Genomic DNA, 12,830 nt, shown 5'->3' on the forward strand with positions numbered 1-12,830 from the left:
ATGCTCCCCATCACCTCTTCCAGGTCACAGATTAAGAAGTTAAACAGGACCAGTCCCAGTACTGAGCCCTTAGGAACACCACTAGTGACCAGCTCCCAGCTGGATTTAGTTTCATTCACCACCGCTCTCTGCGCCTGGACATCCAGCCCGTTTTTTACCCAGTAACAAGCATTCCCATCCCAGCCGTGAGCAGCCAGTTCCTCCAGGAGAAGGCTGTGGGAGACGGTGTCAAATGCCTTACTGAAGGCTAGACAGACAACACCCACAGGCTTTCCCTCATCAGCAGGTCATTTTGTCATAGAAGGAGATCTGGTTGGTCAAGCAGGGCACATGACATTGAGAGGTCTGTTGTATCTCACAGGAATGTCTATCCCTTTCCTCCATTTTACAGTGGCATAACTCTTCAGAATGAATAAAATGGTAACAAATAACCTGTTTTGTAAGCTCTCCTCACAGCCTTCACAGATCATGTGTGGAAGAAACCCTTACCAGCCAAGCCACCCAGTTACAATCAAAAGAAGATAAAGCATTCTCTATAACCTAGGGAGACAGAGGAGATATTTCATCCAAGCTGGAAGGATACAAAGACTTTTTTTTCAAAGAAAAGCCTACCCAAAGGCTACTTTGCTAATCCTGAGTTTCATTGCTACACCTCAGCAAATACTTAATCAAGGATATCTTACAAAAATGAACTGAGAAAAAAATTCAGATTGCTGTTCATTATTTTCCTCTGTAGACACCTTTTCTACTGTCCCTAGCAGCTTTAAAAAGAACAGAGAAACAGGAACACTATAAATGTAAAAGACATTTTACAGCAGTGTGTTACAGCAGAAGTTAAAGGGTGAAGGACTGTTGTAACAATGCTGAGGAAGGTGTTGAAAGATAACTATTAGAGAAGGAAAATTTTCAGAGAGCTTCTGAGATAGGAAACCAAAATTTCAAAGGAAAGGGAATCATGTACAGAAAGAAAAAAAATATTTAGGAAAAAGAAGCATGCAGCTCACACCACAAAATTTACATCTCTCTGTAAAATACACCCATGTCACAGAATCACAGACTGGGTAGGTTGGAAGAGACCAGAGTGCACCACCTGGTTCACCCTCCCTGTTCAAGCAGGGTCTTCCTGGAGTACATGGCAGAGGATTGTGTCCAGATGGATGTGGAATATTTCCAGTGAGGAAGACTCCACAACTTCTCTGGCCAGTCTGTTCCAATGCTCAGTCACTGATCAGTAAAGAAGTTTCTCCTCATATTCAGGTGGACCTTCCTGTGCATCTGTTTCTGCCCACTGCCTCTTGTCCCAATAGATTGGCACCACCAAGAGTCTGGACCTATTCTCCTGAAGCCCTTCCTTCAGATACTCGTAGACATTGACAAGGTCCCCTCTCAGCAATCTCTTCTCAAGGCTGGACAGGCTCAGCTGCCTCAGATTTTCCTCATAAGAGAGATGCTACAGTCCATTATCGTTGCCCTCTGCTGGACCTGCTCCAGGAGTTCCTTGTCTCTCCTGTCTTAGGGAGGCCAGAACTGGACACAGCCCTCCAGATGTGCCTCACTAGGGCTGAGTAGAGGGGGAGGATCACCTCCCTCCACCTGCTGGCAATGCTCTGCCTAGTATACCTATTCCAGTGTTTCTTTCAGCAATTCAAATGGGAACTGTTTGTGAGGCAACTCTGTGAGAGGCCAGACTGTTTTTACCAGATTGAATAAGATACAGATACCATTAGCTATTCTATTGTATATTCACAGCCTGGTAATCATTACAGAGGTATTCCTCACAGGAGGAAGCTCTTTCCAGACAGCAAAACAGCAGCAAAATTCAGCTTCTCTACCTGCAGGCAGGGAATGACAAGCGATCTCCAAACCTACCTTAAAAGGGTTTATCGGCTGCTCCAACACACCTGGAAGCAGAATTAACCCAGTCAATCACAGAAACAGAAACAAGAAGCAGGATATATGCCTCTGTCCTGACTTCTTCCATGGCAAAACATGTAAGACAATAAGAACGGCAAACAGCCTCTGTAGCATCAGAGCAAACCTGTTCAAATTCTATGAACAAAGAGGTGAGAAAGTACTTAAGAGAGAGTACTTAAGATGCCCTCCAAGAACACAAGTACCTTGCTTATTTTATTAACTCTAGAAGCCCCTCATGGTGTATTCAAATCCATGTAAATCAGAATGTATCAGTGACATTTTTTGCACAACTCCAGTCCAAAATGGAATAGACCAAAAAGCTACTGAAGCACATAGATTTCAGTTTACTTTTTAACTATAAGCCAAGTGAAAAAATATTAGTAAAAGGTGTTGCAGTTGCTTAACATGTTTTCCTTCCTCTTAACGCTATTAGATCTTCTTTGCAGTATGACAATGGCAGCAGACCATGCTGAATATATTGAGCATCAAAATTTATTTCCTTAAGACTTACCCAGAGGAACAGTAAGTTTGACATTTACCAAAACAAGAACTCATTTTCTAGACTGTTAGCCACTGTATGCTTTCATTACTGTAACCAGAGGTCTCCTGTGCCCTATCCCAAGTAAATGGAAATTGAAAAGGCAACAGTCACCTAAGAAGAGTTTGGCTTAACCACCTGGAAGAGGAACACTAACACTCAGAACCAGAAATACAATGGGGGCAAAGTTGACATGGCTCCCGCGTGGTCCCAGCTGGGCTGGCTGGACAGAAGCAGAACTGCAGTCAAGGCAGGCTGGGGCCAGGCATGAGAGAAGGCAGGCACGCACCCAGTCAGGGACAGCAGAAACTATGGCCTTGGGAGAGCACAGGGGTTACAGTCCCAAGAAGTCCTAAAGCAGCAAGCAGGGTCAGAACCCACTCAGTGGTGGAAAACTGTCCCAGGAATCATGCCAAGGATTAAGGCTTTGGCTTGAGTACATAGGATCTGGGGAGAGGATTAAGAATTAAGGTACAGAGCATGACTTCAATTTAAACTGTCATTCCAGCCATGTCCCACAGGAGACTGACCCAGAAGCACTGTCTGACTGGGCAAACCAGAATCAACTCGTGTTTTCATTCAGCCATTGTCTTTTAAACCATTTCCCTGCCTTATTCACTGGAAACTTCTTTAATAAAGGAAATAGGACTCCATAGACAGCGACCTCCTTTTCAAACATTGCTTGAAACTCCTTGAAACTACCCTGGTTCACTGGTTCAGCCTGTACCTAGCAAGCAAAGCAAGGTTCCTAGGAAAATAAGTGCCTTTCCAAGAAAACACAGCATGCCTGAGCATAACTCCCCAGTGCTTTATTTTGTACCATTAGTCTTCTGTCAGGATTGGATTTCTGATGTAGTTTCCTGATTAAAAATAAATAGTGTAACAACCTCTGCTGTGTAGCATCATCATTATCCCTATCACACAAGATCAGCAGAACACGAACCTTGAACTGACAGCGACAATCTCTTTCAGCTGGACAAACAGAGGAATGATTTAGTTCAGCGAGTAGTGGTCATTGTCTACCTGGATACCAGCAACAAACGGAGTACTGTGGAAGTCTACTTGAGATTGTCCTCTTCAATACCTTTATCAATGATCTGAAGAAGGTGACAGAGCGGACTATAGTCAAATTTTCAGATGACACAAATTGGAATCGCCACCGAATACCCTTGAGAGCAGGGCTGCCATTCAGAGGGGCCTCATCAGGCCGGAGGAATGGGCTCACAGGGATGTCATGCAATTCAAATACAACTGCAAAGTCCCATGTCTGGATGGGATTAACTTCTGCAGTGATACAGGCTGGTGACTGGCTGGTTGGGGAGCAGCCCTGATGGAAAGAACTGGGGGATCTTGATGGACAGAAGGTTGCACAGAAGCCAGCAGTGGGTCCTGGCAGGAAAAACAGCTCAACAGTGTCCTGGGCTGTATGAACAGGAACGTGGCCAGGAGATTGAGGGCAGTCATCTCCCCCACTACTAACCACTTTCTGCACAAACTCGATATACAGTGTCATTTTCTGCTCCCCACATTAGAAGGAAAACATCAATAAACAGGAAGAAGTCTGGTGAAGGGCCAACAAGACAGTCAGTGGCTAGAACACCTGTTGAGGGAATGAAGAACCTAATAGGCTTAAAGAATTTGAAGATTTGAAAAAAATTTTAGAAAAGAGAAAGCACCATCATAAGCTATTGGCAATTTTCACTCTAAGGATTAAAATTAGGGTAGCAACTGAAACAGGAGCATACCCAAAGCATGTCCTAGTTTCACATTAGGATTCAAGGCACAAGTCACACCCAGAGTTTGGGCCTGACAGACCAGAAACATTTTTATTAAGTGAAATTAATTTAATAGCAGCTCCCAGGGAGAGTTTCCTATCTGAGCACTGTACCTGTGCAGTACTCTGCAAGCACTGATAAAAAAGCTGACAGCATTGAGAGCACCCAAGTGCCACTGAACCAAAACATGCATTGCTGCTGCAGAAGTGATCTGCACCAGGGAAAACTAGGTGAGTGCTTAAGTTTTCAATCTTTCTACCTATGATCTTGATGTAAGCTCGGTATCAAAGCAGATTTCGCTAGGATGACTCAGTCCTTCCTAGTTTATACCACAGAGCCTACATTTATGCACTAACTGCCCTGGAGAGTACCAGGCCAACAACAGATGTTTGGTTGCCCCGTTGACACCATAAATTAAAAATTCCTGCCACATAACACGTGAAATAAAGCTCTTCTCTTCCTTGCAAACTGACATCTCCACAGCACACTCTGCAGGGGCTGCTGCCCTCACACCTGAGGCCACAGCACTGCCACCTCCCCATCTCCCTGCCCTGCTTTCATTTATGGAAACAAACACAATTATCCAGAAAGGGGCTTATTCAGTGATTTCCCACTAACTCACACACGTCAGTTTGTGTATTTAGTCAGTGTTCCCAGCAGAGCAAGTCTGTGTGGAGTTCACGTGTAGCAGAACAAGCTGCCCAGCAGTGTCCATGAGCAGCTGTACAAACAAGCAGCCCAAGCACTGCCAAGGCTGTGCTCTCACTTTGCCAAGTTACAGCACACATGGAGAGCACTTCCAGAGTCTGATCTGCAGCCTGGGAAGCACCAGGACACAGAGAGGAGGCCGACTGGGAGAACTTGTCCTGGCCCCCAGTCTCGCGGTTCTGGCCACAGTAATTGCAGTGCTGTGTTGACAATACGCAATCCAGTGCTCGGTGTTTTAGGGTGAGGGAGGGAAGCCCCAAGGCATCACTCCACCACATGGCATTGACTCAGCTGTGCAGGCCCTAACATCCAGAAACAGGATTTGACTCTGAAGTGAGGTAACAGTCTACTTAACTCCTGACCTGTCACTGGCTCCAAAATGGATGTAAGCCTGTACAGAATACACGCCTGCTGAGTGTGCATGATCCTTTGAGTCATCCAGTACAGATCCTACACTGAATTTTTGCCCTAAAAGTCATTTTCCATTAGCATTTAAAATAACAGGATCATTACTTTTATCTATTAGAATCTGGAGAGGGGAAAACACATCAGAATATCTGCTCTATAAAGTAACTTGTGATTGTACTGAGTGGTCCAGTTCACTAATTCCACTTCATAAAGTTAAAAAAAACCCCAAAAAACAGTTTAAAAACCACACTAAATCTATGCCTGTCCCTCAAAACAGCTGCTGAGCAGAAAGATATTACCATCTGATAAAAGTAATAAAATTGCCTGAATAGAGCTTGATTCAACCTCAGCTTGAATCAAGAAACAAGGGGTTACAGCACAGAGAAAACAGTCACAAGAGCAGATTCTTCTTCACCCACTTTGAAGAGTGTCTGTAATGGATATCATTCGGCCTCTCTGTCCAGATGGGAAATATGGCAGACTGCCGGCAGAAACACAGGGCCTCTCCTGATTCAATCTTCAGTCCAGAAAATGGGGTTGAAAACATGCTGAAGCAAAGCTACTTTTATTTTTTGTTTCATTTATGCAAAACAAGCAAGTTTGATAAACACACTTCAGAGACCTAGAGTCTATACACAAGCAGTTCATGATGTAAACAGAGCATCTGATGCCTACTCCAGTGAGGATAGCGAATGCCTATAACCACCATCATTTTATGGGTTCAAAAGAGTGAAGATTTCCCCTTTTAGCAGGTGATTGCAGCAAACATTTCAGCTATGGCTGAATGGTATTTTTTGGTTATAAGGACAGGAGCAGATCCTGCTTTAGCACAAAGTACTTTTCACACAACACCCTGAGGGTCCAAAAGCAGAAGTTACAAATGCAGTAGCAGCATTTGAAATCTGGCTGGCCAGCACCTTCCTCGGTTTACCAACAGTGATTAGTTTACCTTCTTCACAAAATAAGTCACTTAAACAACTTTTCCACCTTACATTTTCTATTTCTCTAATCCCAAGGGTGTGCTTCCTAATTGCACAAGCATACTCTTTTTAAGACCAGGAAAGAGTTAATTAACTAATAACAGAAAAATTAATAAAACATTTCAAAAGAGACATTATGGCAAAGAGCCATGACAGTACTGAAACCACAGGTGTATCAGACAGTCCAATCTGTGCAGAGCTATTCTCTGATGTCTCCTCCACTTCCATCCTACCTCTTCCTTCCTGAAAGGCATGGTGGAAAGTCCAAATGGCATTGAAATAAAACCTGGGAGTAAACTGAGGAAGGAAAAGTCTGCAACACTTGGAGCATTTCCTAGTTTTCCACAATACTCCTACCTATGTCTCCTTCAGATGAAGAAACCAGTAGCTTAACCAGGGTAAGTCTGCTTCTTCTGGGACATTTGTGGAGCCTAAGAGATATCAAGAGTAAGAAATACTGTCTGCTGAATAAAGCAGGAAATAGATTTACTTCCACATACCTGGGCCAAGGCCTGTTTCTCAAATATCAATTGAATTTATCCCAAGCACTGGTATACACAGCTCCAGTTGGATATGCCATTTATCTCTTCCAAGGATGCACCCAGGAAGTGTTTTCAGCCTTTTATAGGTTTATTAAATTCTACTGGATTTAGAACTGAACTTAAAACTTCACTTTCTTTTCAGTCTGATCCCCAATATGGGTCATGGACCTGTACACTGTGCTTGTCTGCAGAAACCTGACCTCTGTGCAAAAAAAAGCACTAAAGCACACATAACAGTCACCCCTAACAGAAGTGCTTGCATTATCAGAGCCACTATTCTTTTAGCAATTCTGTTCCACTTCACCTACAAGACCCCCATTTTGTATCTGGCCAGAGCTCCTTCATACAAAGTGTCTTCTTATTTTCAGTGCTTCATTTAAAACTTGATCTTTTGAGTGCCCACTACATGTAATTTACATTTTCAATCCATTCCCCATTCCCTCTCACTTGACATTCTGCCCTTCAAAAAGTAGGGTATAACCATCATGCACATCCACTCAACTTCTGCTTACCTGTTACTTGAAATTTGTGAGGTCACAAGTTATGGGTTCCACGTGTTCCTTAATACCTGTATGTTTCTTTCAAACAAACCAGGATGGGGATGTTTTTATAAATTCAGTCAGTCCTCACCTTCCTAAAAATATTTTGCCAGCCCAGCTCAAGTTTTCAGCTCTCCTACAATTCATAAATCATTCCCATGTCAGATCTGTAAATGGATAAGCCTTGGTGTAGGCATCATCTTCCACCTGCAACTCTCCATGTTTCTTTACCAATAAGGAACACATATTTATCTCTTTTAATGAAGGATGGAGACAAACACATTCACAGTCCATAGCAAGCACAGCAATGACTCCTACAGATGACTGTTGGAACTCTGTCCACTAACTTAGCTAGAGGGAGATCGCCCTTTGGTACCTAGGAATTTCCACATGAGGAAAAGTTACACAAATATCTTACCTGGTTCTTCACAAAAACAAACCACTCCAGAAATTTTAACAAACTTAAGAATCACATTTTGCATATAACATTATTGAGTAGCAACTCCATTCTTGTAATAGGTTTCCCGAGCCTCAAAAAATTTGGTCAACAAGACTTTGTTAATTACTATGAAATACATTTCTTTACAGAAAAACAACAAACTGTCTTCCAGAAACACTGAGAAATCAAATAGGACAAGTATGATATTATATAAGCAACTTTTTTATTTCCAACACCATTCACTTTCTTTTTCTGTGGTCTTAGTCAAACCATATGGGACTTGTGTTAAAAAAAGGGTCTCCCTCCCTCTCTAGCAGATATTAGCCTGACAGTTTTTAATGGCTGGTAAATTAAAATGGCATATTCACATTAGTAAGTCTTTTAAAAAGTACTGAAGATAGCAATTAACTGCTGAAACAACTTTCTAAGCATGGTAATGGCTATCTCCATCACTGGAAACTTTCAGATAAAGCTGCTCCTTACTAAGTAGTAATTACATTAATGGAATTTTTGTGGTTGTCTTTATTAGTAAATTAAAATAGATTATCTGAATTTATTTATCCCCAGGCTGGAATATAAATCTCCAGAGTTTACCACACTCCTTTAAAGGTCAGTAAATCTATAATTATATTAATTTATCCTGTATATTGAAAGCTTTTGCCAAACCAACTTAAAAAAGCAGGTCCAGTTTTCATCTTTGTAGAATGAAGTCCCTGGAAGCACGTACAAAACTAGCAATTGGACAGGGGGAGGAAAACAGTTCAGACAAAGCATCCATTCTGAAATGTTTAAAATAATTTTATTAAACAATCGTGTTTTACATGTCATCAGACCTAACCCCTGAAGTGCAAAAATGTTTCTGAGGTATTAAGACTGGAGGAAAACAGGCACAGTATTGGTTGTTAGGGATACCGCCCTACAGCACAGTGGAATTTGCAAACAACAGGCCTTTATACAGCATTTACAGGATCAGAGAAAACTGAGAACAAGATTGTATTTGTCTTTAGCCTTGAGAGCCAAAAAGCCCTGATCACTAGCCAGTTCTGTCACATCAGTGAAGACACAGACACAGTTAACACAGGAGGATGATAAATATCAATGAGGTGTTTCTAGGCCAATATGTACAGTACTTGAAAAATGAAATTTAACTGCTGTATGCGTGACCAAAATCCCAACTGTCTATCCAGTCCAGCTTAATATGTTGTGCTTATGGTGGCCTCTCTAGTACCAGCATTTTTGTCTACTCTACACAGCTAAGCCACTGCCTCGTGCTCCTGTTTGAGGGCACCTGCCACTCACACTCACTTCAGGTAAGTCTGATGTTTATCAGATTAACTACAGTCAACAGTACAGTATGCTTGTAGCCTGGTATCCTTCTAGCTGCCCTCTTCCCCTCATCCATGCAGTGAACAAGTCTAACTCATGCAGAAAATCTGCTAAAGAAACAAGAACTGATTTTGATGACTCTTCATGTGGAAATGAAAGCTTTATCTCAGAACTGAAAAACTCATGGGGCAAAACTTGCCCTTACCAATTAGTATATTGGTGAGAGTTTTACTCAGTTGAAAAATTGTGCTCCAAAAATAATTTTCTGTGAGGAAAGTTTGGGCAATACTCAATATATGATATCTCCACAAGTCAATGGAAAATAAATTTAAGAAAATGTTTCCAAATTATTAATAAGTAAAAGTCACTTGTTCTAAGTTTCTCTTGGGTTATTTTTAGCCAATACAGCTGAAAACAAATTCCTCCTGAGACACATTTGTTTTCGTGAAAAATGTAATGACAAAAAAGAAGTTATCCTTATCTTACCAGGTGTTTATGAACTTATGAATTTTTCTGAATGTGTCAGGCTTTGTGTAAAAATGGCATGCTTGGAAAGGTTCTCATCTGCAGCATCTTCAGCTTTTAGACCTCACTGAGAAGATGAAGACATGAGCTCTATTGTCAGCACATTCATGGGCAAATGTCATGCAGTCTGATCGCAAACACAATTGAGATTCTCAACATTTTCTAGGCTTGTTACCAACATCACTGCTGCTTACCTACACAACAACATCTAGCAAATCTACAAATACAGAATAGCTGGAATAGAAGCTGGATACCACTGGAGTGTTGCCTTAATATTACTTTTTAATGGAATCATATTTCACAGACGAGAAAGGCAACCCCAAACAAAAAGTGCAAACATATCACTTTCAGTTGAAAACTGGGTTCCGGATGCCACTCAGGGCTGAACTGTTGGGCCAGTTTCTGTGCAGAAGGGTTAGAGAACATACAAAAAAGAAAATGCTTGAAATTCCTAGGATGACAATGCCTGAAATCAGCGCACTGGTGACTGTGTTCATCTGGAAAGGAGGTCCGTTTGGGTGAGCTGTAAGGAGAAGAAAAATGCTCAGGTAAGATCTGGTTATAATCTCTCAGGAGCGCCAAACACTTCTGCCTACCCCTTCCAACACCCAATACACAGTATAATTGCAGTGAAGGAACTAAAACTGTACCTCAGACTGAGCACCCATCTACTTGGATAAAGCTTATCCAAGTACATTTTGATAAGCTATTGATTCTTTCAATACCAGTCATGCTGGGGGATAAAGATATATACCTTCTAAGGCATTATGCCTCATCTGCTAGTGACCAACCTTGACCTGTGCTATTCAAGGCAAGACTATCATTATCCAAGGGCTAACAAGGTAGACATATAAGGATTTGTGACCTAATCAAGTTAATGAAAGAATTTCTCCCCCAGTATCATTATCTACATCTCAATTCAAAGTTTATATAAATGGGCAGACATATCTGGCACCAGATATCAGACATTCTTGAAGCTTGTTGTACACCTTCAGAGAGGGCTTCTTCATATGCTTATCAATTGTCAGATAAAAAGGTGACATATTTAATGCTTATTGCAGTTCAACGAGCTGTTCATGGACCTGTTCTGAGATAATAGGCCACGTACATCCACAGGCAGTACTGTCTTTTCCAGCAGGAGGGGAAAAAACCATTTGAGTACCAACAAGCATTTGCCATTACCAGTGGTGGAGAGTGAGGTGAAATGACAGTACAGTCTCTATGTGAGAAACCAGACTTCTCCTCCCAGAAGCAGCCACCTGCCCTCAACACCATTAATCCTACCCTCCTCATCCAAGCTGAAAGGAAATCATCACTGTTGATCAGGTAACCCTCCCCTTCTCAACACTGTGCTGCTTTCTGACCACTACAGCAGTAATCTCACCTCACTCTACCTCTGTGCTCCCCACTGGGACAGCAACAGGCAAAGGAAGGGCTGTTGCTCTGGGATGGAGAGACTGCTACTTTTGTTGGATGGGAAAGAAAGGTAGCAGCCATTAACACAGCAAACTGTACACAGCAAATAAAGAATTTGCTTTTTATTATTTTAATTATATCCATGGGTAGTAACACACCAGGGAGCAATTAATTACAGGAAGAACTTTGTTTCCATGATAGGCAAGAACAGTAGCTGCTTTTATATGTTCTAAGTTGAGAAAAGAAAGGAACAAATAGTGTTAGAGTTCAGAGGACAGGATAGATTCCTTGTCCCACTCAGTCCTCTTATGAAGAAATTCAAGGTGGAATGACCCAATGATAACCTTGATCACCCTTTGTGGATACAAAAATGCTGTTAGCAAGGAATTTTCCTGCTGCTTTCTAAGCCCATGGGATACTTTTCTCTCACAAAGAGATTAGCAAAAGTTCTATAAACTATGAACACCTGCAACCTTGTAGAACTTTGTTTATGGCACAGTAGAAAAATATTTTGACAATGGATGTTTAGGATTTCTAGTCAATCAACTGAGGGGGTGGCTGATCCTTTGCCCAATTAGACTATGAAGAAAAAAGTCTATAAAAGAGTTTATAAAATAATTAAATAAATCAATCTTGCTGCACAATTCCTGCCTGCTGGATCTTCTCTCCTCTCCTCCCTACGGCTGCAGGATAATGTAATATTTACTGAGCTAATAATCCTTTCTTATCCATCAGCCACTCCTTGTTACCAGGAGAGAACAGTAAGAGATAGGCTGAAACAAGTGTTCCAAGTGCCCAAAGGAGCAGCAGCCTAAAACTTAAGGAGCTGATCTCCACCACAGCCTATTTCCTTCACTGCCCTAGCAGGGCACAAGTTCTATCCAAGTTTCTCCACAGCCTCTTTGTGTGGTTAAATGCCAGGAGAACAAGAGCTGAAGCTCTGACCTTCTGGCTTTGAAATGTGAACTGAGCTGGACTGCTCCATAATAACCATTTTCCTGCACTGCTCCTGTGTGGCATGAGCAAATTTTACTGCTTAAGTCTGGTTTTGTATCTGGTGGCTATAACGTACCCTTCACCCTCGTATGCTGTAGCATCAGATCTTCATTTCTATTTCATCATAGGAATTAAAAGATGCAATGTAGATGGTGCTGGGTACACAAATTAAAGTGAGAATTCGAATTGCTCACCAATTGCTTTTTTTTCAGCATGTTGGTATCGACTCATTTAAGCAAAAAAAAAAGAAGGCAAAAAAATAAAAAAACCCCAGTGCATAGATATTAATCAAAATGGTTCATCTCCTCAGTTCTGCTTCCCTCATAAACCCTCTTTTATGTTTCTTGGAATTCTGATTAACTTACCAAGCTGTGAATTGTTGGTTGGCGTCTCATCTATATAAAAAAAATGGCATGTGTTATATTTTTAAAATACCTCTGCCTACCTCCTCCCCTCTTGCAACACAAAAGCCAATAGTCATAGTTTTATTTTAAAAATACATCAGCTCTACTTGCCACATTAACTAGCAGCTTTTAGCATCTCTGTTAGAATATGGACAATAACATTAATTGCATGTTATTACTTCATTTTTAATATTAAATGGATATTAAAATATTAACTAATATTTTTAATGTCTCGTGGAAAAACAAACCAACACCATTATTAAATCAGGAACCAGTTCTGTGTCTCTCTCAGTAAAAATACAACCATAAGCACCATGTTA

The 12,830-nt window shown here is 41.4% G+C and overlaps 1 protein-coding gene across 1 annotated transcript in view; it reads right to left on the reverse strand.

Annotated features, from left to right (window-relative positions):
• Positions 1-8,618: 8,618 nt before the first annotated feature.
• Positions 8,619-12,830, reverse strand: part of ZPLD1 (zona pellucida like domain containing 1) — a 105,288-nt gene continuing 101,076 nt past the window's right edge. Inside the window, exons 11-12 of the mRNA XM_019283708.3 lie at positions 12,472-12,501; positions 8,619-10,217 (exon numbers count right to left, since the gene is read on the reverse strand). Of these exons, the coding sequence (XP_019139253.1) occupies positions 10,042-10,217; positions 12,472-12,501 (206 nt within the window). The 3' untranslated portion in view covers positions 8,619-10,041. The remainder of the gene's footprint in view (positions 10,218-12,471; positions 12,502-12,830) is intronic.

The sequence above is a fragment of the Corvus cornix genome, chromosome 1 (genome assembly GCF_000738735.6).
Source record: "Corvus cornix cornix isolate S_Up_H32 chromosome 1, ASM73873v5, whole genome shotgun sequence".
Taxonomy (NCBI): domain Eukaryota; kingdom Metazoa; phylum Chordata; class Aves; order Passeriformes; family Corvidae; genus Corvus; species Corvus cornix.